General features: G+C 42.9%; 1 protein-coding gene across 1 annotated transcript in view; it reads right to left on the bottom strand.

The window, feature by feature from the left end:
- Nucleotides 1-27,434, bottom strand: part of TMEM38A (transmembrane protein 38A) — a 125,492-nt gene that overhangs the window by 2,228 nt on the left and 95,830 nt on the right. The window contains exons 4-5 of the mRNA XM_077253071.1: nucleotides 12,719-12,806; nucleotides 4,502-4,619 (exon numbers count right to left, since the gene is read on the bottom strand). Coding sequence (XP_077109186.1) covers nucleotides 4,502-4,619; nucleotides 12,719-12,806 — 206 coding nt within the window. The remainder of the gene's footprint in view (nucleotides 1-4,501; nucleotides 4,620-12,718; nucleotides 12,807-27,434) is intronic.

The raw sequence follows: 27,434 nt of genomic DNA, 5'->3' as shown, positions 1-27,434 counted from the left end.
GAAGTGTCTTACCTGGGCCAAGGAGAAGAAAAACTGGACTGTTGATCAGTGGTCCAAGGTGTTGTTTTCAGATGAAAGTAAATTTTGCATTTCATTTGGAAATCAAGGTCCCAGAGTCGGGAGGAAGAGTGGAGAGGCCGCAATCCAAGGTGCTTGAGGTCTAGTGGGAAGTTTTCACAATCAGTGATGGTTTGGGGAGCCATGTAATCGCTGGTGTAGCTCCACACTCCACTGTGTTTTATCAAGACCAAAGTCAGCACAGCCATCTACCAGAAAATTTTAGAGCACTTCATGCTTCCCTCTGCCGACAAGCTTTTTTGAGATGGAAATTCATTCTCCAGCAGAACTTGGCACCTGTCCACACTGCCAAAAGTACAAATACCTGGTTTAAAAACAACCGTATCACTGTGCTTGATTGGCCAGCAAACTCGCCTGACCTTAACCACATAGAGAATCTATGGGGTATTGTCAAGAGGAAGATGAGACACCAGACCCAACAATGCAGACGAGCTGAATGTTGCTATTAAAGCAACCTGAGCTTCCATAACACCTCAGCAGTGCCAGAGGCTGATCGCCTCCATGCCACACCGCATTGAAGCAGTAATTGATGCCAAAGGAGCCTGACCAAGTATTGAGTGCATTTACTGAACATACATTTCAGTAGGCCAACATGTCAGATTTTAAGATAATTTTTTCAATCTAGTGGTATAAAGTATTCTAATTTATTGAGATAATGACTTTGGAGTTTTTATTGGCTTTAAGCCATAATCATCAACATTAACAGAAATAAACTCTTGAAATAGATCACTCTGTTTGTAATGGCTCTATATAATATACTAGATGGTGGCCCGATTCTAACGCATCGGGTATTCTAGAATATGCATGTCCAAGTAGTATATTGGCCATTTACGTAGTGTATTGCCCAGCTACATAGTATACAGCACAGCAACGTAGGATATTGCGCAGCTACGTAGTATATTGCACAGAGCCACATAGTATATTGCACAGCTTTGTAGTATATTGCCCAGCCTTGTAGTATATTGTACAGCCACGTAGTCTTGTAGTATACAGCAGAGCCACGTAGTATATTGCCCAGCCTTGTAGTATATTGCCCTGCCACGTAGTGTATTGCCCAGCTACATAGCATACAGCACAGCGACGTAGGATATTGCGCAGCTACGTAGTATATTGCACAGAGCCACATACAGTGGGGCAAAAAAGTATTTAGTCATTCAGCAATAGTGCAAGTTCCACCACTTAAAAAGATGAGAGGCGTCTGTAATTTACATCATAGGTAGACCTCAACTATGGGAGACAAACTGAGAAAAAAAAATCCAGAAAATCACATTGTCTGTTTTTTTATCATTTTATTTGCATATTATGGTGGAAAATAAGTATTTGGTCAGAAACAAAATTTCATCTCAATACTTTGTAATATATCCTTTGTTGGCAATGACAGAGGTCAAACGTTTTCTGTAAGTCTTCACAAGGTTGCCACACACTGTTGTTGGTATGTTGGCCCATTCCTCCATGCAGATCTCCTCTAGAGCAGTGATGTTTTTGGCTTTTCGCTTGGCAACACGGACTTTCAACTCCCTCCAAAGGTTTTCAATAGGGTTGAGATCTGGAGACTGGCTAGGCCACTCCAGGACCTTGAAATGCTTCTTACGAAGCCACTCCTTCGTTGCCCTGGTGGTGTGCTTTGGATCATTGTCATGTTGAAAGACCCAGCCACGTTTCATCTTCAATGCCCTTGCTGATGGAAGGAGGTTTGCACTCAAAATCTCACGATACATGGCTCCATTCATTCTTTCATGTACCCGGATCAGTCGTCCTGGCCCCTTTGCAGAGAAACAGCCCCAAAGCATGATGTTTCCACCATGCTTTACAGTAGGTATGGTGTTTGATGGATGCAACTCAGTATTCTCTTTCCTCCAAACACGACAAGTTGTGTTTCTACCAAATAGTTCCAGTTTGGTTTCATCAGACCATAGTACATTCTCCAAAAACTCCTCTGGATCATCCAAATGCTCTCTTGCAAACTTCAGACGGGCCCGGACATGTACTGGCTTAAGCAGTGGGACACGTCTGGCACTGCAGGATCTGAGTCCATGGTGGCGTAGTGTGTTACTTATGGTAGGCCTTGTTACATTGGTCCCAGCTCTCTGCAGTTCATTCACTAGGTCACCCCGCATGGTTCTGGGATTTTTGCTCACCGTTCTTGTGATCATTCTGACCCCACGGGGTGGGATTTTGCGTGGAGCCCCAGATCGAGGGAGATTATCAGTGGTCTTGAATGTCTTCCATTTTCTAATTATTGCTCCCACTGTTGATTTCTTCACTCCAAGCTGGTTGGCTATTGCAGATTCAGTCTTCCCAGCCTGGTGCAGGGCTACAATTTTGTTTCTGGTGTCCTTTGACAGCTCTTTGGTCTTCACCATAGTGGAGTTTGGAGTCAGACTGTTTGAGGGTGTGCACAGGTGTCTTTTTATACTGATAACAAGTTTAAACAGGTGCCATTACTACAGGTAATGAGTGGAGGAAAGAGGAGACTCTTAAAGAAGAAGTTACAGGTCTGTGAGAGCCAGAAATCTTGATTGTTTGTTTCTGACCAAATACTTATTTTCCACCATAATATGCAAATAAAATGATAAAAAAACAGACAATGTGATTTTCTGGATTTTTTTTTCTCAGTTTGTCTCCCATAGTTGAGGTGTACTACCTATGATGTAAATTACAGATGCCTCTCATCTTTTTAAGTGGTGGAACTTGCACTATTGCTGAATGACTAAATACTTTTTTGCCCCACTGTAGTATATTGCACAGCTTTGTAGTATATTGCCCAGCCTTGTAGTATATTGTCCAGCCACGTAGTCTTGTAGTATACAGCAGAGCCACGTAGTATATTGCCCAGCCTTGTAGTATATTGCCCTGCCACGTAGTGTATTGCCCAGCTACATAGTATACAGCACAGCGACGTAGGATATTGCGCAGCTACGTTGTATATTGCACAGAGCCACATAGTATATTGTCCAGCCACGTAGTATATTGCCCAGCCTTGTAGTATACAGCAGAGCCACGTAGGATATTGCCCAGTGACGTAGTATATTACCGAGGCACGTATGTCACAGGGCCAAAAAATAAACATACTCACCTAACGATCCGAGGGCCCCTTGTAGTGTATCATACTCACCATTCTTGTCGCTGCTCCTCGGCGTCCCGCCTCTCCTCTTCGTGGGATCCTGTGCAGATGGTAGTGCTCGGCTTCAGGAAAATGGCCGCGGGATGCCGCGCATGCGCAGATCGAGATCGCGGCGGCCATTTTCCTGAAGCCGAGTTCCATTGCAAGTGCCAGGGCTGGTGGGAGCAGGACCTATGACGACGTCGCGGTCACATGACCGTGACGTCACGGCAGGTCCTTGCCACACACAAGCCCTGGGACGGGACCGAACCGCAAGCTGACGCTTGTAATGGAGCGGTCCGGGGAGCGTGGCGAGGAGCGAGAAAGGCGGCGGAGGGTGAGTATAGCAGGTTTTTTTTTTTATTTATTATTTTTAACATTACATTTTGTACTATTGATGCCGCATAGGCAGCGTCAATAGTACAAAGTTGGGGACACACAGGGTTAATAGCAGCGGTAACGGAGTGCGTTACCCGCGGCATAACGCGGTCTGTTACCGCCGGCATTAACCCTGTGTGAGCTGTGTATTCGGGCGCGCCAGCAGTGAGTGCGGGGAGTAAGCGGCCATTTTTTCTGGACTGTGCGCGTCGCTGATTGGTCGCGGCAGCCATGACAGGCAGCTGCCGAGACCAATCAGCGAACGAATAACGGTGACAGACAGAAGGACAGACGGAAGTACCCTTAGGCAATTATATAGTAGATGAGTTTTACTTTTTGTATTGAAAAACTGAAACAAATTAACTTTTTGAGGATATTCTAAAAAGCACCTTTAAATAAAAAAAAGTCCAGTGTGGGGGAGTCCTCCTATAATATCCATAAGCCCTAAGTAGCATAAGGAAAAATATTATCCAGAGGGAATTCTAAATTATCAATATACAGTGTAATTTTTTGGGTAAACGAATGTTTAAAGGGAATCTGTCAGTAAATTTGGCTACCTCATCAGAGAGCAGCATAATGCAGACAAAGAGACCTTGAATCAAATGAGGTGTCACTTAGATTACTGGGTGCAGGCGTTCTGACACAATCAGAGTTTTTAGATTTAGCACTGCAGAAGAGCTGAAAAGCTATCTCTGCCCACACTATAGACAGTGAGCTGCTTATCACAGACGATGGCGGAGTCGGACTATCAGGCACTCTTGGTGCTAAAATAATCATTGCAAGTAAACAACAGGACAGAGCTTGATCAGTGAGGCATCACTGAAATCTGTGTTTTAACCCCTACAGCATAGTCATCAGATTACATAGCAAAAATCTGCTGACAGATTCCTTTTAAGTAGAGATGATACATTCTAAGTTTTCATTCAGAAGCTAGGTTCATACCTTGCAAGTCGCCATAAAGAGAGTAAAGAAAAAGATGAGGTACACTTTGGAAATAGGTAACCAGTGTGATTGTTGCAGAGTGAATAAGATGGCACCATACAGACTGGCCTTGGTTGGGCTGTAAGGGGGGAAAAAGGTATATTAAAGCTCAAGAAAATATAATAATACACAAAAATGTCTAAAAATTACTACTGGTTTATGTAAATATATGGAAGATCAGTATTTTCAGTTTCATGTCTGTGACCTATAGATGACTAGAGATCAGGTTGAGGTTAAATGGTTTAAGACCATGAGGCCATGTTCACAAGTATCACAAGTACTGCATTTATTTTCCGCTGTGCTTTTTTTATACAGAAAATCTGCTCCTTTTTTCTTTTCAGGCAAAGTGGATGTCATGAAAACTCGCACCCACTGTGCTTTTACAAATGCTGCTGAGCTGTGAGCTTTTTTGTTGCCTGTTTTCTTCATAGACTTCTATAGGGAGCAAGAAAAAAAATGCATCTAAAAGCGCAATTGCATTTTTAAGTGCGGAATCACACTAAAAAAGGAAATACATTTAAAAAAACAAACAACAAAAATGCAATAAACAGAGCAGATTGCTACTGGTACAGACAGATGGAGAAATAATGCAGCAGAAAAAGTACAGGGTTTCTGTACGGGGGAACGTGGTCTTACCATGTCCTATTCACTTTTTTATATTGTCAAACCCCATAAAGAATTCTCTCTCTCATTTTGTATGTCCTTTCATTTGGTCTATTTTTGGCTACGTTTTTATATTTGCATACCCTACAGATAACTTTGCTACTTTAAGGGGTACTCCAGTCTACATAAATTATTACCTATCCTCTAGGTATTAATTATTACACTGGAGGGTGTCGCACTGCTGAGACCCCCTCCAATTGCCAGTCAGTGGCCCTGATGAAGATAGGCACACACTTAGACTTGTGTGGCAAGAGAACCAAGGAAGTCAGGGGACACACATCTGGGGCTCAGTGGTGGGACACACATTGATTTAATAATTATCACCTATAGGCTAACTTCACATGGTCGTATAAAAAAATGGTCTGATTTTCACCCAAAGGTCAGGGTCACACAACCATTTATTCTCTCATGCCAGAGAATCGGGTCAATTATTTAAATGACACTCTGATCAAATTTGCATCGGAGTTTGCTCACAGTGTCAGCTTAGTGTGATCTGATTGTCTCAGACAAGACAACTGTAGCACACTATGAGGAGAAGATGGAGAACAAGATGTCTTCATCTTCTCTATTGTGTGAGTCTGTGGAAATCAGACTGCACTCAGATGTCATCCGAGTACCCATAGACTTGACTGGGCGAATGGCATCCGATGTCAAAGTGAAATCGCAGCATGATGCGATTTTTTTAACTGACAGATTCTGCCTGTGAAAAAAATGTGCTTTAGCACTGCCCAAAGAAATATCATTGGTTAGAGTGCTATCCAATAAATAAAATGAATAGTACTCGTTCGATGAATAATGCGGTGTGAAAGCCTTCCAAACAAAGAATGATGTTTCTTCTGTATTGCAATCCATATGCCATCCATTTGGCATTTGTTTTATACGTCAACAATTAATAAAATTTGCAAGATCAGATATGGTTTCCTATGTTAAGAATTGTAATATATCCACAAAAATTGGATGTTATAGAGTTGATCTGTAAGGGATCTGATTTTTTGAGCACCCATAGACTTGAGTGGGTGAGTCACATCCGAATTACAGAGAAGACTAGTTTTTTATGCAGACATTTGGTCCTTGTGAAAAAACTGTCATCTGAACTGTCTATTGAATTACATTGGTCCGAGCGCTGTACATGTGAGGTCAGTTTTTTCAACGGACAGCACTCGGACTGAAAACATAGGCGTTTGAATGTAGCCATTATTTATGCCAGGTGATAATTTAGGCCAGTTTCTGGGTTGAATCATCTAAAATCTGTTGTGTAATGGGATGCCCAGTCTTCTACTACAATGGCCCACCATTTAATTATTTTTTAGCAAAGTGGACAGAGCAATATAAAAACCTTTTCTTTTTTAGTACAAAACTATCAAAAAGACTACATGCAGTGGGTGAAATAAGTATTTGATCCGTTGCTGATTTAAGTTTGCCCACTGACAAAGACATGAACAGTCTATAATTTTAAGGGTAGGTTAATTTTAACATTGAGAGATAGATTATCAAAAATAAAATCCAAAAAATCACGTTGTGCAAATTATATAAATGTATTTGCATTTTGCAGTGAGAAATAAGTATTTGATCCCCTACCAACCATTTAGGGTATGTTTCCACGTTCAGGAAACGCTGCTTTTTTGACGCTGCGCAGAGCTGCAGCGTCAAAAAAGCAGCGTCCAGATGTTCCAGCATAGTGGAGGGGATTTTATGAAATCCCGTCTCCACTATGCGTGGAAACCCGCACGCGGCGGCCCTGCGACTCCGGACATGCTGCGCGTCTTTTCAGATCGCAGCATGCCCGTACACCTTGCGGGGACGCAGCGTCCCCGCAAGGCATATCACAGGGCCCTATGGGAGCGAGCGATCATCCCGGATGTGAAGAGTTAACACATCCGGCATGATCGCGTCCCAGGAAGGGGGCGGGGCTTAGCGCCGAGCGGCGATACCGCCGCCCCTCCGTACCGTGGAGCCATACCCTAAGAGTTCTGGCTCCTGCAGACCAGTTAGACGCTCCTAAACAACTCATTACCTGTATTAAAGACAGCTGTCTTACATAGTCACCTTTATAAAAGACTCCTGTCCACAGACTCAATTAATGTCAGACTCTAACCTCTACAACATGGGCAAGACCAAAGAGCTTTATAAGGATGTCAGGGACAAGATCATAGACCTGCACAAAGCTGGAATGGGCTACAAAACCATAAGTAAGATGCTGGGTGAGAAAGAGACAACTGTTGGTGCAATAGAAAGAAAATGGAAGAAATACAAAATGACTGTCAATCGACATCAATCTGGGGCACCATGCAAAATCTCACCTCATGGGGTATCCTTGATCATGAGGAAGGTGAGAAACCAGCCTAAAACTATACGGGGGAACTTATTAATGATCTGAAGGCAGCTGTAAAGGTTTAAAATCCTGCAGTACCAGCAAGGTCCCCTTGCTCAAGAAGGCATATGTGCAGGCCCGTCTGATGTTTTCCAATGAACACCTGGATGATTATGTAAGTTATTGGGAGAAGGTGCTGTGGTCAGATGAAACAAAAATTGAGGTCTTTGGCATTAACTGAAGTCATCGTGTTTGGAGGAAGAGAAATGCTGCTTATGACCCCAAAACACCATCCCCACTGTCAAGCATGTAGGTGGCAACAATATGTTTTGGGAGTATGTCTCTGCTAAGGGCACAGGACTACTTCAACGCATCAATGGGAGAATGGATGGAGCCATGTACCACAAAATTCTGAGTGACAACCTCCTTCCCTCCGCCAGAACATTAAAAATGGGTTGTGGCTGGGTCTTCCAGCAAGATAATGACCCAAAACATGCAACCACGGCAACAAAGGAATGGCTCAAAAAAAAGTACATTAAGGTCATAGAGTGGCCTAGCCAGTCTCCACATCTTAATCTCATAAAAAACCTATGGAGGGAGTTGACGCTCTGAGTTGCCAAGCGACAGCCTCAAAATCTTAATTTAATCAAATTCTTTCTGACATGTGCGCAAACCTTATCATCAACTACAAAAAAGTCTGACTGTTGTGCTTGCCAACAAGGGTTTTGCCACCAAGTATTAAGTACTTATACTTAAGTACTAATACTTATTTCTCACTGCAAAATGCAAACACATTTATATAATTTATACAATGTGATTTTCTGGATTTTATTTTTGATATTCTGTCTCTCAATGTCAAAATTAACCTACCCTTAAAATTATAGACTGTTCATGTCTTTCTCAGTGGGCAAACTTACAAAATCAGCAAGTGATCAAATACTTATTTCCCCCCTGTATAAGAAATTCCCCCATATGATTATTTATATTAAAATGTACAGCATAGACAGATAGAAGTGGTGAGCATATGATGAATTTAGGAGAGTATTTGCACAACTCACCTCTTACAGCGGCATGTAAAAGTTTGGGCATCCCTGGTCAAAATTAGTGCTATTGCGAAAAGATTAGCAAGTTGAAGATGAAATGACCTCTAAAAGGTTAAAAGTTAAAGATGACACATTTCCTTTGTATTTTAGGCAAAAATACTGTATATTGTCATCTTTCACATTTTAAAAATTACAAAAAGGAAAAATGTGACAATGCAATAGTTTGGGCACGCTTTGCGATTTGTGTGCTTAGGTAACCTTGGCCAAGGTTAAAGACCTTAATTAGCCTGTTAGGGTTATGGCTTGTTCACCATCATCATTAGGAAAGGCCGGGTGATGCAAATTTCCCAGCTTTATAAAAACCCAGCCTCCTCTAACATTGTGTCAAAAAACAGCAGCCATGGGTTATCCTAAGCAGCTGTCTGTCTAGCACTCTGAAAATGAAAATCGTGGAGGCCCACAAAGCAGGAGAAGGTCATAAGAATATAACAAAGTTTTCAAGATGCCCTTTTCTTAATTCGAAATGTAATTAAGAAATGGCAGTTAACAGGAATAGTGAAGGTCCAGATATTGTCTGGAAGACCAAGCAAATTGTCATTGACACCTGCTCGTAAGATTGAAAGAAAGGAAAATCAGAACCCTTGCTTGAGTGCAAAAGATTTAGCAGTCTCGGGAGTTGTGGTGCATTGTTATACTGTTTAGAGACACCTGTACAAATATGGCCTTCATGGAAGAGTCATCAAAAGAAAACCTCACCATAAAATTCAGCATCAGAAGTAAGCAAAAGAACACTAATAAAAGGTATGTGTGGAGAAAAAAAAACAGAATTTCAGGAAAAGAACATCTTGCCAACCATTAAGCATGGAGGTGGATCAATCACACGTTGGGGTTATAATACAGGTGCAAAATGCTGATGAGTATCTGATTACACAAAAGAGGCTTGTATAGGGTGCTGGTCACACACCGGTAATGCACAGTGTCTGGCTTACAGCCTATTAATGACGACCATAATATTAGATCAGGCGGGCTGCCCAGCACTATATACATGCATCCCATTACGGCAGACACCATAGTTTACAAGGCCAAAAATACTGGGCCCCAGCTACACCCTGAAAAATGAAGCACAAAAAACATATATATAAATAATATATGCGATATTGGTCGATATTTAGGCCAAGATATGTAAGCCAGCAACCCAATGTCAAGGGTCCTCACATTTGCGAGTCCTAATGCTAAACTTCATAGAAAATCCACAAAAAGAGGACTTGGGGATTGTGTTGCAGCCCATGGCACGGGGAACATTTCATGGGTAGAGAGAACAATGGATTCAAAGAAATCTCAACAAGTTCTTGATGCAAACATAACACCATCAGTAAAAAAGCTTGAAGTTGAAAAGAGGATGGCTTCTAGAGATGGATAATTGTGACAGACAGAAGCTGCACTGTTGATTTAGAACCATTACCTGGTTCGTTAATGTTTCTTCTGGCCGTACATGCAAAGAGATATCGAGAGGTTTTTGATCAGAGAGTGTGGTTGTTTGAAAGACAAGTGTCCTAACACACCAACCCGAGTACCTATGGGCAACATCCAAACGACCTACCCATTTAAGATGCACCATGACCAGGAAAGAGAATTTGAGGACAAGCTCTTTGCCATGTTAGGGAAATACTGTAGGATCCAGAGATCTCACACTATGCCCTATCATCCCAAAGGCAATGGACAAGTGGAAAGTTTCAAACATACATTACTGTTGATGTTGAGCACTTTAACAGCCAACGAGAAGAAGGATCATAAGAGTTCTGTATCAACAGTGGTGCATGCCTACAATTGTACCAAGAGCAAAGAAATGGGTTATTCACCATTCTTCCTGTTGTTGGTTGATCTCCAAGACTACCATTCGATATAATGTTCGATCATCCAGTTTCAGAGACTTACAAGATGTCCCCTGATTATGTTTGAAAGTGGAAAGAACATATGGCAGAAGCATACAATATAGCATCAAAAGTGGTCATGGAAGGGAAAACAAGAACAAAGAATACTATGATCGAAAATGTCATGCAGCGGAACGGATACCTGGAAGTTGTGTGAAAGTCAAAAATGTACGTGAGAAAGGTGGTCCAGGAAAACTTTGTTCCTACTGGGAAGACAATGTGTATGTGGTCATCAAGAGGAAGTCTGACAACAGCCCAGTTTATAAAATCAGACTGGAAATGGGAAACAACAAAACAAAAATAATACATTGGAACTTGCTATTACCCTTTGATTACCTTCTACCACAACAAGACATTCCAGAAGTGGATCAACATCGAGACTACCACAGACCGAAGTTTCTGTGGTGGACAGTCACCTTGAGAGTCCAGATAAAGAACACCAGACGTCTGTACTTCACATACCAACAAAAAGTGAAACATACCATCCTCATGAAAGTGAATTTAGCCCTGAAGCTCCAGAGTTTATACCAAGAAACACAATCAAGGTTCATTTCAGATTTCAGATCTGATGAACATCACCAGTTGCCAAAGATATAGATAGGAACCTAAGGTTAGAGGAATCTCCAGACCATACAGAAATGGATGGTCCAACAGAAGAACAAGAATCTATGGATGCAGTTCCAAGAGCATCAGAGTAACTACTGGAAATGAATGCGAAGGAAGAAACCCCTGTAACGGAATAATCGGTAGTATCAGAGGAACAACCATGCTGGGGGACTTCGACTCAAGTACTAAGAAGACGAGTGATGCTGACCTATGATACACTAGGTGAACCAAGTAAAGTACCATGGACTGTTGAGTTGAAACAGGAAATGCTGCCTACAGACCAGGTAGGTCTCTCCCAGTGATATACCTTTCAAAAGATTTTACCTTAGTGAATAGACTTTTTGCATTAACTTAAACTAAAAGACTTTGCAATAACAAAGAATGACAAAAGTACTTGAGACTAGTTAGCCATAGCTGGTTGAAGATGGCCAAAAAGCTCCAGCTGAAGAGATGCTGATTGTTTAAGTTGTTTTATTTTTTGCAGGAGATCTACAAGGAAGAGTGACTTAGGATAAGATTGTTGTTAACGTTTTAAAATTGAATGCCAGATGAACAATGTTTAACATACTCACAGTGTTACATGACTTTCCCCATCTCTACCAAAAGGACAGTTAAGGAAGAATAGCTCCTAGTAGTTGGTTAGAGCAACTAGAAAGAAGACGAATGTCGGGGATGACATTAAATTAGAAGGAAAGAGTGTAACAGATAGAAGCTGCACTATTGATTTAGAATCATCCAGCAACTATAGAGGTTTATTGCAGACAGTGGTTAGCTCAGCCCCAGGGGATATTGGGAAAGTTGTTATTATATCCAACAGTAAGGTGTGTGCTAGAGAGTCTCCTGTCAGACTGAAATCAGACAAGCTGTATAGACCAGTTCTTCTTGAGAAGCAATTGCTGTAATCATAGAAGCAGTCAGCCAGGAGCATCTTTATTACCTCAAGATAGAAGTGAGAGAACTACAGCACCGGACTCATCCCTCTCCCTAAACCTCACTGCATGAGCAAGGTACAGTTCTGTTTAGGTTAAGGCACTGCGTGTGAAGAGAAGTTATCTGTGAAGAGACTTTCATATATGTTAATGAAGCATTGCATGAAGAGAGGTGGTTCTGTGTGATGAAAAAAATTTGTACCGTCTTCACATACTGAATGGCGGGCATCCAACATAATGATCCTAAACATACATCAAAATCCACAATAGAGTACCTCAAAAGGCACAAGCTCAAGTTTTTACAATGGCTCTCACAGTCACCTGATCTGAAGATCATGGAAAATCTGTGGCTGGACCTCAAAATAGCAGTGCATGCAAGACGACCCAGGAATCTCACAGAACTGGAAGAATTTTCCAATAAAGAATGTAATTTTGTAATAAGGAAATGTGTCATTTTTAACTTTAGGCCATTTAGAGATCATTTCATGTTCAACTGCTTAATTGTCCACAATAACAATAATTTTGACCAGGAGTGTCCAAACTTCTATATGCCACTGTAGATATGTAGTGCCACTAAATATTATTGGTATCAATACACACTGCTTAAAATCAATGATCAAGCTTTTTTGTTCCACATGGTATGTAGATTTAGCCAACATGAAAATATATGCAACTGTATTAAGCTGTGCACTCACAAGGACATGTGAAGAATTTCATTGGTCTCTGGCTTCCAAACACCACGTAAGAGCTGTTCCACATTAGACATCAGTGCTACACCAGAACCTATGAGAGAAAACTCACATGTTATCTTTATAACAAATGTACAAAACACGATCATGAGTGCACATTATGTAATATACTATAATTAACCTAATCTTAACAATAATAAAATATGTCCCATTATACATGTGCCAAAAGCTCTGTAGGAAGTGGGTAACAATGTTAACAGCGCACTTGATTTCCTCAACTTCCCTGTATTCACTACATGCATCTGTGTGGTATACAACTGAATCTAACACACTACCCAGATACCTTCTGAAGTATTTTCACATTGTAGTCATATTCTTTGGCCGCAGCTCCATCATTTGCAGCATTATTCAATGTGTCAAAACGTCAGACACACAAAAGAACTCCAGCTAAACCAAGTACACACGTGGTCAAAATTGTTGGTACCCCTCATATAATGACAGAAAAACCCACAATGGTCAACAGAAATAACTTGAATCTGACAAAAGTAATAATAAATTAAAAAAAAACTATGAATATGAACAAATGAAAGTCAGACATTGATTTTCAACCATGCTTCCACAGAATTTAAAAAAAATTAAACTCATGAAATAGGCCTGGACAGAAATGATGGTACCCTTAACTTAATATTTTGTTGCACCACCTTTTGAGGCAGTCACTGCAATTAAACAATTTGTGTAACTGTCAATGAGACTTCTGCACCTCTCGACAGGTACTTTGGCCCACTCCGCAAGAGCAAGCTGCTCCAGTTGTCTCGTATTTCAAGGTTGTCTTTTCCAGACGGCAAGTTTCAGCTCTTTCCAAAGATGCTCAATAGGATTTAGGTCAGGGCTCATAGAAGGCCACTTCAGAATAGTCCAATGTTTTCCTCTTAGCCATTCTTGGGTGTTTTTAGCTGTGTATTTTGGGTCATTATCCTGTTGAAAGACCCATGACCTGTGACTTAGACCAAGCTTTTTGACACTGGGCAGCACATTTCTATCTAGAATCCCTTGATAGTCTTGAGATTTCATTGTACTCTGCACAGATTCTAGACACCCTGTGCCAGATGCAGCAAAGCAGCCCCAGAACAAAACAGAGCCTCCTCCATTTTTCACAGTAGGGATAGTGTTCTTTTCTTGATATACTTCATTTTTCTGTGTGTGAACATAGATCTGATGTGCCTTGCCAAAAAGTTCCATTTTTGTCTCATCTGTCCATAGGCCATTCTCTCACAAGCTTTGTGGCTTGTCAACATGTAGTTTGGCAAATTCCAGTCTGGCTTTTTTATGATTTTTTTTCAGCAATAGTGTTCTCCTTGGTCATCTCCCATGAAGTCTACTTTGGCTCAAACAACGACAGATGGTGCGATCTGACACTGATGTTCCTTGAGCTTGAAGTTCACCTTTAACCCCTTAGTGACAGAGCCAATTTGGTACTTAATGACCGAGCCAATTTTTACAATTCTGACCACTGTCACTTTAAGAGGTTATAACTCTGGAACGCTTTATCGGATCCCGCTGATTCTGAGATTGTTTTTTCATGACATATTGTACTTCAAGTTAGTGGTAACATTTCTTCGATATTACTTGCGATTATTTATGAAAAAAAACGGAAATATGGCGAAAATTTTTAAAATTTTGCAATTTTCAAAGTTTGTATTTTTATGCCCTTAAATCAGAGAGATATGTCATGAAAAATAGTTAACAAATAACATTTTCCACATGTCTACTTTACATCAGCATAATTTTGGAAACAAAATTTTTTTTTGTTAGGGAGTTATAAGGGTTAAAAGTTGACCAGCAATTTCTCATTTTTACAACACCATGTTTTTTTTAGGGACCACATCACCTTTGAAGTCATTTTGAGGGGTCTATATGATAGAAAATAACCAAGTGTGACACCATTCTAAAAACTGCACCCCTCAAGCTGCTCAAAACCACATTCAAGAAGTTTATTAACCCTTTACGTACTTCACAGGAACTGAAACAATGTGGAAGAAAAAAATGAACATTTAACTTTTTTTTGCAAACATTTTACTTCAGAACCATTTTTTTTAATTTTCACAAGCGTAAAAACAGAAATTTAACCACAAATTTTGTTGTGCAATTTCTCTTGAGTACGCCGATACCCCATATGTGGAGGTAAACCACTGTTTGGGCGCACCGCAGAGCTTGGAAGTGAAGGAGCACCGTTTGACTGTTTCAATGCAGAATTGGCTGGAATTGAGATCGGACGCCATGTCGCGTTTGGAGAGCCCCTAATGTGCCTAAACAGTGGAAACCCCCCACAAGTGACACCATTTTGGAAACTAGACCCCTTAAGGAACTTATCTAGATGTGTGGTGAGCACTTTGAACCCCCAAGTGCTTCACAGAAGTTTATAACGTAGAGCCGTGAAAATACAAAATCGCATTTTTTCTACAAAAATGATCTTTTTGCCCCCAAATTTTTATTTTCACAAGGGTAACAGGAGAAATTAGACCACAAAAGTTGTTGTGCAATTTCTCCTGAGTACGTCGATACCCCATATGTGGGGGTAAACCACTGTTTGGGCGCACCGCAGAGCTTGGAAGAGAAGGAGTGTCGTTTTACTTTTTCAATGAAGAATTGGCTGGAATTGAGATCGGACGCCATGTCGCGTTTGGAGAGCCCCTGATGTGCCTAAACAGTAGGAACTCCCCACAAGTGACCCCATTTTGGAACCTAGACCCCCCATGGAACTTATCTAGATGTGTAGTGAGAACTTTGAATGCCCAAGTGCATCACAGAAGTTTATAATGCAGAGTCGTGAAAATAAAAAATATTTTTTTTTTAACAAAAAAGATATTTTAGCCCCCAAGTTTTTATTTTCACAAGGGTAACAAGAGAAATTGGACCCCAAAAGTTGTTGTCCAATTTGTCCTGAGTATGCTGGTACCCCACATGTGGGGGTAAACCACTGTTTGGGTGCATGGCTGAGCTCGGAAGGGAAGGAGCGCCATTTGGAATGCAGACTTTGATAGAATTGTCTGCTGGCGTTATGTTGCGTTTGCAGACCCCTAATGTACCTAAACAGTAGAAACCCCCCACAAGTGACCCCATTTTGGAAACTAGACCCCCTAAGGAACTTATCTAGATATGTGGTGAGAACTTTGAATGCCCAAGTGCTTCACAGAAGTTTATAATGCAGAGTAGTAAAAATAGAAAATATTTTTTTTTCCACAAAAAAGATTTTTTAGCCCCCAAGTTTTTATTTTCACAAGGGTAACAAGAGAAATTGGATGCCAATATTTGTTCTCCAATTTGTCCTGAGTATGTTGGTATCCCATATGTGGGGGTATACCACTGTTTGGGCACACAGCAGAGCTCGGAAGAGAAGGAGCGCCATTTTGGAATTCAGACTTTGATAGAATTGTCTGTGGGTGTTATGTTGCGTTTGCAGAGCCCCTGATGTACCTAAACAGTAGAAACCCCCCATAAGTGACCAAATTTTGGAAACTAGACCCCCTAAGGAACTTATCTAGATATGTGGTGAGAACTTTGAATGCTCAAGTGCTTCACAGAAGTTTATAATGCAGAGTAGTGAAAATAAAAAAATATTTTTTTTTCCCACAAAAAAGATTTTTAGCCCCCAAGTTTTTATTTTCACAAGGGTTACAGGAGAAATTGGACCCCAAAAATTGTTGTCCAATTTATCCCGAGTACGCTGATGCCCCATATGTGGGGGTAAACCACTGTTTGGGCGCACGGCAGAGCTCAGAAGGGAGGGAGCACCATTTGACTTTTTCAGCGCAAAATTGGCTGTCGTGTTTGGAGACCCCCTGATGTACCTAAACAGTGGAAACCCCCCAATTCTAACTCCAACCCTAACTCCAACACACCCCTAACCCTAATCTCAACCCGATCCATAATCCTAATCACAACCCTAACGATAATCACAACCCTAACCCCAAAACAGCCCTAATCTCAACCCTAACCATAACCCTAATCAAAACCCTAAATCCAACACACCCCTAACCCTAATCTCAACCCTAACCTCAAACCTAACCCTAATCCCAATACACCCCTAACCCTAATCCCAACCCTAACCTTAACCCTAATCCCAACCCTAACCCTAATCCCAAACGTAACCCTAATCCCAAACGTAACCCTAATACCAACCCTAATTCAAACCCTAACCCTAATCCCAACTCTAACCCTAATTTTAGCCCCAACCCTAGCCCTAACCCTAACTTTAGCCCCAATCCTAACCCTAAATTTAACCCTAACCCTAGCCCTAACTTTAGCCCCAACCCTAACCCTAAGGCTACTTTCACACTTGCGTCGTGTGGCATCCGTCGTTTTGGACAAAAAACGGATCCTGCAAATGTGCCCACAGGATGCCTTTTTTGCCCATAGACTTGTATTACCGACGGATGGCCACACGTCGCGTCCATCGTGCACTGGATCCGTTGTGTTTTGGCGGACCGTCGTCACAAAAAAAGTTCAATGTAACCTTTTTTTTGTACATCGCGTCTGCCATTTCCGCGCATGCGTGGCCGTAACTCTGCCCCCTCCTCCCCAGGACATAGACTGGGCAGCGGATGCGTTGAAAAACTGCATCCACTACCCACGTTGTGCACAATTTTCACAACGTGCGTCGGTACGTCGGGCTGACGCATTGCGACCACCCCGTACCGACGCAAGTGTGAAAGAAGCCTAAGGCTACTTTCACACTAGCGCCGTACTCGGCCCATCGCAGTGTGTCGGGCCGACGTACCGACACTAGCGTTGTAAGCGCCGCACAACGGGTGCAGCGGATGCTGTTTTTTCAACGCATCCGCTGCCCCATTGTGAGGTGCGGGGGCGGAGTTCCGGCCGCGCATGCGCGGTCGGAAATGGCGGACACGTCGCACAAAAAAAGTTACATGTAGCGGTTTTTTGTGCCGACGGTCCGCCAAAGCGACGCATGCGACGTGTGGCAATCCGTCGCAATGTGTCGCTAATGCAAGTCAATGAAGAAAAAAAGCATCCTGCAAGCACTTTTGCAGGATGCGTTTTTTCTCCAACGACGCATTGCGACGGAAGCCAAAAAACACTAGTGTGAAAGTAGCCTAACCCTAACCCTAAATTTAGCCCCAACCCTAGCCCTAACCCTAGCCCTAGCCCTAACCCTAACCCTAGCCCTAACCCTAACCCTAATTTTAGCCCCAACTCGTCTCTCCTGCCGGCCGGCAGATGGCAGCAGATGGCGGGCACATTGCGCATGCGCCCGCCATTTTCTTTCCCGAGGAAGAAGCTGGCCGGCAAGAGGAGACGCAGGAGGACCCAGGGACACCGGGTGAGTATGATAGGGTCCCCGAATCCCCCTATTTCTCTGTCCTCTGATGTGCGATCACATCAGAGGACAGAGAATTACAGATCGCTTTTTTTTTTTTTTTTTTGCGGTCGCCGCCGGTAAACAGTTATATACCGGCGATCGCAAAACAGGGGTCGGTAAAAACCGACCCCAAGCATGTTCTTTGGGGTCTCGGCTACCCCCGGCACCCTCTGGGTGCCGGGCGGCGGGCGCACTGCGCATGCGCCCGCCATTTTTTCCCCGGAAAAAGATAGCGGCGCCCATCGGGAGCCACGAGGAGCACCGGGGGAGATAGGTGAGTATTGGGGGCCATCGGGGACCCTATTTCTCTGTCCTCCGATGTGCGATCACATCGGAGGACAGAGAAATTAAATGGCAAATCGCGTTTTTGTTTTTTTTTGTTGCGACCGCCGGTAAACGGTTAATTACCGGCGATCGCAACTCGGGGTCGGTACAAACCCCCCGAATCATGTTCTCTGGGGTCTCGGCTACCCTCGGCAACCGAGACCACAGAGAAAATCCGACTCTGGGGGGCGCTATTCACTTTTTCCACAGCGATGTTAATTAACGGCGCTGTGGTTTAAGTACCCTTAGCGGCTGCCGTTAAAAGGCGTATCGGCGGTCGTTAAGGGGTTAATCTGTTTTGAAGTTTTTCTGGGCTCTTTTGTTACCATTCGTATTATCGATCTCTTTGATTTGTCATCGATTTTCCTCTTGCGGTCACATCCAGGGAGGTTGGCTACAGTCCCATGGATCTTACATTTCTGAATAATATGTGCAACTGTAGGCACAGGAACATCAAGCTGCTTGGAGATGGTCTTATAACTTTTACCTTTAACATGTTTGTCTATAATTTTCTTTCTAATCTCCTGAAACAAGTCTTTTCTTCGCTTCCTCTGGTCCATGTTGAGTGTGATACACACCATGTCACCAAACAGCACAGTGAGTACCTTTAGGCCTATATACAGGCCCACTCACTGATTCCAAGATTGTAGACAAATGTGATGCTAGTTAGTAGACACACCTTGATTTTATATGTCCCTTTTGTCACATTATTTTCAGGGGTACCATCATTCTGTGAAAGCATGGTTGAAAAGCAATGTCTGACTTTCATTTGTTCGTTTTCATAGATCGTTTGACCACATGTGTATGTGACAATGGGGTCTATTAGACTTTATTGGTTTATGCAATATGGTGGAGCAATAGGATGTTTTTTTTTCTAATACAAGCAGAAGCCAAAATACAGATGATAATTGTAGTCTGCATTCTGCTTCATTCACACATCCAACTTTCATGGCCATATCACAGAACCTGAAATACAAACTGTCAGGGGTTTTCATGACCTAAACTGACCAGCCTCGTATATGCTTATAAGGCCGGTGTCCCACTTGCAACTGCAATGTGAGAAACTCGTGCGAGTCTCTCGGCTCAATACCTGGCTCTGCCGCCGGCACTCAGGACCGAAGTGTGCGGCTACATGTATTTCTATGCAGCTGAATGCTCCGGTCTGAACCGCCGGCAGTGCTGGGTATTGACGTGAGAGACTTGCACGAGTTTCTCGCATTGAAGTTGCAAGTGGGACACCGGCCTTAGTCAGTTGAATTTGGGTCAGACTCATGGTAGGTCTGGATTTGGCAGTTCAAATGCAGACCATTAAAATGTGTGAAAATTAAGATATTAAAAAAGGTATTTGGTCAGCAGATAGGATGATATACAGCAGGAAGAGTTGATTAGATTGATGGACATGTTGAGGTATAGCAACACAGCGAACTCTGTCTTCTAGGACTGACAATGACAAAAACTCAAAATCTGCTTTTATTGGATAAATAGCACTCCCACATATCTTTGTTCGGGGAGCTCATATGGGGACTGCTCATAGGATGTGGTTAGGGTCTCAAGAATTAAGAGATCTGAAACTGAGGATATATTCGCCTGTGTAGGTCCCAGGAGGGGGATATTATTGTCATATTTCCTATTATGATTTTAGCTTTTGCTACACAGGAAACATGGTATATATTGTCATCCATGACACTGATCTCTCCTTCAAACCACATATCCAAGCCCTTTCCACTTCCTGCCGCCTTCAACTCAAAAATATTTCACGGATCCGTACATTCCTAAACCAAGAATCTGCAAAAACCCTAGTCCATGCCCTCATCATCTCCCATCTCGATTACTGTAACCTCCTGCTCTGTGGCCTCCCCTCTAACACTCTCGCACTCCTCCAATCTATTCTAAACTCAGCTGCCCGACTAATCCACCTGTCCCCCCACTATTCCCTAGCCTCCCCCCTCTGTCAATCCCTTCACTGGCTCCCCATTACCCAGAGACTCCAGTACTAAACCCTAACCATGACATACAAAGCCATCCACAACCTGTCTCCTCCATACATCTGTGACCTCGTCTCCCAGTACTTTCCTGCACGCAACCTGCAATCTTCACAAGATCTCCTTCTCTACTCCCCTCTTATCTCCTCTTCCCACAATCGCATACAAGATTTATCTCGCGCATCACCCCTACTCTGGAACTCTCTACCACAACATATCAGACTCTCACCTACCATCGAAACCTTCAAAAAGAACCTGAAGACCCACCTCTTCCGACAAGCCTACAACCTGCAGTAACCACCGATCGACCAAACCACTGCACGACCAGCTCTACCCTCACCTACTGTATCCTCACCCATCCTTTGTAGATTGTGAGCCCTCGCGGGCAGGGTCCTCTCTCCTGTACCAGTTGTGACTTGCATTGTTCAAGATTATTGTACTTATTTTTATTATGTATACCCCTCCTCACATGTAAAGCGCCATGGAATAAATGGTGCTATAATAATAAATAATAATAATCCATCTGTCAGATTGTAATTTGAGACTTTTGTGACCGTCCAGTTATATAAGTCAATGTGTTACATTCGCCACAATGCCAGAAATATGCCTGCCATAACTGTAGGATCTTTACTGTTCATAAAAAAACAATATTCATAACTGGGATGGGAACGAAGGAGCTCACATAGGGATGCAAGGGCCATAAATCTGTTGCCTCCCACATTATTCTGCAAGCTGTGCCTGGAATTCGTGTCTGCGATCCATCCATTAACCCACTGTAATTACCTGTTTGCAGGTACAGTGGGTACGTAAATTATTCAGACCCCTTTAAATTTTTCACTCTTTATTTCATTGCAGGCATTTGGTAAATTCAAAAAAGTTCATTTTTTTCTCATTAACGTACATTCTGCACCTCATCTTGACTGAAAAAAACAGAAATGTAGAAATATTTGCATATTTATTAAAAAAGAAAAACTGAAATATCACATGGTCATAAGTATTCAGACCCTTTGCTCAGACATTCATATTTAAATCACATGCTGTCCATTTCCTTGTGATCCTCCTTGAGATGGTTCTACTCCTTCATTGGAGTCCAGCTGTGTTTAATTAAACTGATAGGACTTGATTTGAAAAGGCAAACACCTGTCTATATAAGACCTCACAGCTCACAGTGCATGTCAGGCCAAATGAGAATCATGAGGTCAAAGGAACTGGCCAAGGAGCTCAGAGACAGAATTGTGGCAAGGCACAGATCTGGCCAGGTTACAAAAGAATTTCTACAGTACTCAAGGTTCCTAAGAGCACAGTGGCCTCCATAATCCTTAAATGGAAGAAGTTTGGGACCACCAGAAACCTTCCTAGACCTGTCCATCCAGCCAAACTGAGCAATCGTGGGAGAAGAGTCTTGGTGAGAGAGGTAAAGAAGAACCCCAAGATCACTGTGGCTGAGCTCCAGAGATGCAATAGGAAGATGGGAGAAAGTTCCAAAAAGTCAACTATCACTGCAGCCCCCCACCAGTCGGACCTTTATGGCAGAGTGGCCCAACGGAAGCCTCTCCTCAGTGCAAGACATATGAAAACCCGCATAGAGTTTGCTAAAAAACACATGAAGGACTCCCAGACTATGAGAAACAAGATTCTCTGGTCTGATGAGACAAAGATAGACATTTTTGGTGATAATTCTAAGTGGTATGTTTGGAGAAAACCAGGCACTGCTCATCATCTGCCCAATACGATACCAACAGTGAAACAAGGTGGTGGCAACATCATGCTATGGGGGTGTTTTTCAGCTGCAGGGACAGGATGACTGGTTGCCATTGAAGGAAACATGAATGCAGCCAAGTACAGAGATATCCTGGATGAAAACCTCTTCCAGAGTGCTATGCTACTTGGCCAAAGGTTCACCTTCCAACAAGACAATGACCCTAAGCACACAGCTAAAATAGCAAAGGAGTGGCTTCAGAACAACTCTGTGACCATTCTTGACAGAGCATCTCTGGAGAGACCTGAAAATGGCTGTCCACCAACGTTCACCATCCAACCTGATGGAACTGTAGAGGATCTGCAAGGAAGAATGGCAGAGGATCGCCAAATCCAGGTGTGAAAAACTTGTTGCATCATTCCCAAGAAGACTCATGGCTGTGCTAGCTCAAAAGGGTGCTCCTACTCAATACTGTGCAAAGGGTCTGAATACTTATGACCATGTAATATTTCAGTTTTTCTTTTTTAATAAATTTGCAAAAATGTCTATAATTCTGTTTTTTTTTTCAGTCAAGTTGGGGTGCAGAGTGTACATTAATGATAAAAAAAAATGAACTTTTTGAGTTTACCAAATGGCTGCAATGAAACAAAGAGTGAAAAATTTAATTGGGTCTGAATACTTTCTGTAAGTGGGTCCCAGCTGCCCGAGGTCATGTACAGTATCTTAGAGTGCTAAATTTTTGTTCCTTTAATTTTATAATGAAGCCATAATTTAATGTTCACTATGAAAACTATGAGATGACTTTGTAGATTTTACAATTGCATCAATAACAGTGTCCAAAGCAAAGCTGAAAATAGAAAATTTTTAGTCTGGGGCTACATCCCAACTTGCCTTGTGCAACAGCAAGTCTCAGACAAGTAATTTGACTAAATAATTGTGTAACATGTCTTCAATTTGCTGTTACGCAACTATTTTAGAACTGCACTTAGGCTGTACAAATTGTAGAAATTGTATACAGTGTGCAGGAAAGTCGTGGTTGCAAGGAATTTGCATTGATATCAATGGTGGCAAAGTCACATGTGACTTTTGACCTGTGAGCAAAAATTAAAAATCTGCTGTATGGTGGTCGTGTTAGGTTGCAGGTCACAATGTAAGCATCACTGACAATAACTAGATGCGATGTCGCAGTCTAACCTTGTGTGCATTTTTTTCAGCGGAAATGGTCCAAAAACGCTATGGAATCTTTATGCCAGCTAATTCAATGAGAATGATCAGTACCGTGTATATACTCGAGCATAAGTTGACCCGAGTATAAGCCGAGGCACCTAATTTTGATACAAAAAACTGGGAAAACTTATTAACTTGAGTATAAACAAGGTATGCATTGTCCCCTCATCCCTATCCTGCTATACATGGCTCCCCATCCCTGTCCTTGTATGTGTGGCACCCCAGGAGTCCAGTTGTCACAGTGGCATTGCCTCTCTCACAGGGGGTGATGTCATGTCTGCAAGCAAAGAGGGGTCCCCTTACCAGGTAACACCAGCACCCAACACATTCCTGACTCCAGACCAGAAAGGGGAGTTGAAACACCCAGTTTCAGGGGAGCTTCCCTATAAGTTCTGGCCTGGAGGCAGAGTTAGTTAGTCGGTTGTCTGAGTCTGAGAGGAGAGGAGAGAAGTCGAGGAGAACCTTGGGAGTGGAGCTGTAACCAAGCTCACCCCAGACCGGAGTGCTGACAAAATAGGACGCCAGAGTCCTTGGCTGTGTGGGTGCTGTATGCCCCGACAGCCGAATCTGGAAGGCAGGGAACTGCAAGCTCCCTGGCCACACCAAACACCCAGAGGTACCACAGCAAATCAAGAGCCCAGGGCTGCCAGTGAAAAGGCAGTGCTAGTGATAGGCTCACGCTGTCTGTCATACAGGTTAGAAGCAACACACAGGAGAGGAACTTGAGCAAAGCTTAAAGCAGCAAGGAACTAAGAAAACAGCGCAGTAGGAAGGACTCCAACTTCACCTGGCAAGATGGATCCTAAGTTGCTTCCAGGCTGCCCGGACCCCCATCATCACCTGTTACCCATGCCCTGGACTGCACCTTCAACTACCAAGTAAAGGTAAAGAAAAATACAATCCTCCAGTCATTTCCCGCACCCTCAGTCCTGCACCTGTTGTGAATTAGACTTTTTTGGCTCCCTCTTGTGGTCACTAGTGATATGACTCTGGGATTGTCTTTCCTCAGTTTGGCACCCACCTGGGTAGTTAGTCCAGGGGTGTTGCTATATAAACTTACTGGTTTCTCAGTCCAGTGCCTGGCATCTTTGTAATCAGTTCCTTTCTGTTTGCTCCTGTCTGCTGGTCTTGGATCTTGCAAAATTAAGCTAAGTCCTGCTTCCTTGTTTTTTGGTTATTTGCTTTGCTCTTAATTTTTGTCCAGCTTGTACTAAATGTGATTCCTGATTTTGCTGGAAGCTCTAGGGGGCTGGTGTTCTCCCCCCGGGCCGTTAGACGGTTCGGGGGTTCTTGAATATCCAGCGTGGAAATTTTGATAGGGTTTTTGCTGACCATATAAGACATCTTACTATATTCTGCTATTAGTCAGTGGGCCTCTCTTTGCTAAATATCTAGTTCATTCTTACGTTTGTCTTTTCTCCTTACCTCACCGTTATTATTTGTTGGGGGCTTGTATCCAACTTTTGGGGTCTTTTCTCTGGAGGCAAGAAAGGTCTATCTTTTCCCTTCTAGGGTTAGTTAGTTCTCCGGCTGGCGCGAGACGTCTAGAACCAACGTAGGCACGTTCCCCGGCTGCTGCTATTTGTGGTGCTAGGATTAGATATATGGTCAGCCCAGTTACCACTGCCCTATGAGCTGGTTTTTTGTGCTTGCAGACTTGGTATGTACTTTTGAGACCCTCTGCCATTGGGGTCATAACAGTATGCCAGGCCAAGGTTGAATGTTTAATGCATTGCAGAAGTGGGATTACAAGAAAGGAAAGTCTGAGTTGTTTTTTTTTTTTCTTTCCTCTCTTTTTTACTCCCCTTTACCTCTGAGTGGCTTGTGCTTGCTGCAGACATGGATGTCCAGACTTTGATTGCAGGTGTGGATCGGCTTGCTGCTCGTGTGCAGGGCATACAGGATTTTGTTACCAGTAGTCCAATGTCTGAACCTAAAATACCTATTCCTGAACTGTTCTCTGGAGACCGATTTGTTTAGGAATTTCAGGAATAATTGTAAATTGTTTCTATCTCTGAGACCCCGTTCATCTGGAGACTCAGCTCAGCAAGTAAAAATTGTTATCTCTTTCTTACGGGGCGACCCTCAGGATTGGGCTTTCTCGCTAGCGCCAGGAGATCCGGCATTGGCAAATATTGATGCGTTTTTTCTGGCGCTCGGATTGCTTTACGAGGAACCCAATCTTGAAATTCAGGCAGAAAAAGCCTTGCTGGCTATTTCTCAGGGTCAGGATGAAGCTGAAGTGTATTGCCAAAAATTTTGGAAATGGTCCGTGCTTACTCAGTGGAGTGAGTGTGCTCTGGCCGCAAATTTCAGAAATGGTCTTTCTGAAGCCATTAAGAATGTGATGGTGGGTTTCTCCATTCCTACAGGTCTGAATGATTCCATGGCGCTGGCTATTCAAATTGACCGGCGTTTGCGGGAGCGCAAAGCCGCGAATCCTCTGGTGGTGTTGTCTGAACAAACACCTGATTTAATGCAATGTGGTAGAATTCAGACTAGAAATGAACGGAAACATCATAGACGTCAGAATGGGTTGTGTTTTTACTGTGGTGATTCTACACATGTTATATCAGCATGCTCTAAACGCCTTACAAGGGTTGTTAGTCCTGTCGCCATTGGTAACTTGCAACCTAAATTTATTTTGTCTGTGACTTTAATTTGCTCATTGTCCTCTTACCCTGTTATGGCGTTTGTGGATTCAGGTGCTGCCCTGAGTCTTATGGATCTGTCGTTTGCCAAGCGCTGTGGTTTTGTTCTTGAGCCGTTGGTAAATCCTATCCCTCTTAGAGGTATTGATGCTACGCCATTGGCGGAAAATAAACCGCAGTTTTGGACACAGGTAACCATGTGCATGACTCCTGAACATCGGGAGGTGATTCGTTTTCTTGTTCTGCATAAAATGCATGATTTGGTCGTTTTGGGTCTGCCATGGTTACAGACCCATAATCCAGTCTTGGATTGGAAGGCAATGTCTGTGTCAAGTTGGGGCTGTCAGGGAATTCATGGTGATTCCCCGCCGGTGTCTATTGCTTCCTCTACTCCTTCGGAAGTTCCTGAGTATTTGTCTGATTACCAGGATGTATTCAGCGAGTCCAGGTCCAGTGCTCTTCCTCCTCATAGGGACTGTGACTGCGCTATAGATTTGATTCCAGGTAGTAAATTTCCTAAGGGAAGATTATTTAATCTGTCTGTACCTGAGCATACCGCAATGCGTTCGTATATCAAGGAATCTCTGGAGAAGGGGCATATCCGTCCATCCTCTTCCCCTCTTGGTGCGGGATTCTTTTTTGTGGCCAAGAAGGACGGATCTTTGAGACCTTGTATTGACTATCGGCTTCTGAATAAAATCACTGTTAAATTTCAGTATCCTTTGCCTCTGTTGTCGGACTTGTTTGCCCGGATTAAAGGTGCCAAGTGGTTCACCAAGATAGATCTTCGTGGTGCGTACAACCTTGTGCACATTAAGCAAGGAGATGAATGGAAAACTGCATTTAATACGCCCGAAGGTCATTTTGAGTACTTGGTGATGCCTTTCGGGCTCTCTAATGCTCCTTCAGTGTTTCAGTCCTTTATGCATGATATTTTCCGGAAGTATCTGGATAAATTTATGATTGTTTATCTGGATGATATTCTGGTTTTTTCTGATGATTGGGACTCGCATGTAGAGCAGGTCAGGATGGTGTTTCAGGTTTTGCGTGAGAATGCTTTGTTTGTTAAGGGCTCAAAGTGTCTCTTTGGAGTACAGAAGGTTCCCTTTTTGGGTTTTATTTTTTCCCCTTCTGCGGTGGAGATGGACCCAGTCAAGGTCCGAGCTATTCATGATTGGACTCAACCCACGTCAGTTAAGAGTCTTCAGAAGTTCTTGGGTTTTGCTAACTTCTACCGTCGTTTTATCGCTAATTTTTCTAGCGTTGTTAAACCTTTGACGGATATGACCAAGAAAGGTTCTGATGTTGCTAACTGGGCTCCTGCAGCCGTGGAAGCCTTTCAAGAGTTGAAGCGCCGGTTTACTTCGGCGCCTGTTTTGTGCCAGCCTGATGTCTCACTTCCCTTTCAGGTTGAAGTGGATGCTTCTGAGATTGGGGTGGGGGCCGTTTTGTCGCAGAGAGG

The sequence above is a fragment of the Ranitomeya variabilis genome, chromosome 1, assembly GCF_051348905.1.
Source record: "Ranitomeya variabilis isolate aRanVar5 chromosome 1, aRanVar5.hap1, whole genome shotgun sequence".
Classification (NCBI taxonomy): domain Eukaryota; kingdom Metazoa; phylum Chordata; class Amphibia; order Anura; family Dendrobatidae; genus Ranitomeya; species Ranitomeya variabilis.
The sequence above is the reverse complement of the archived record's forward strand: the minus strand, read 5'-3'. Positions and strand labels throughout refer to the sequence as shown.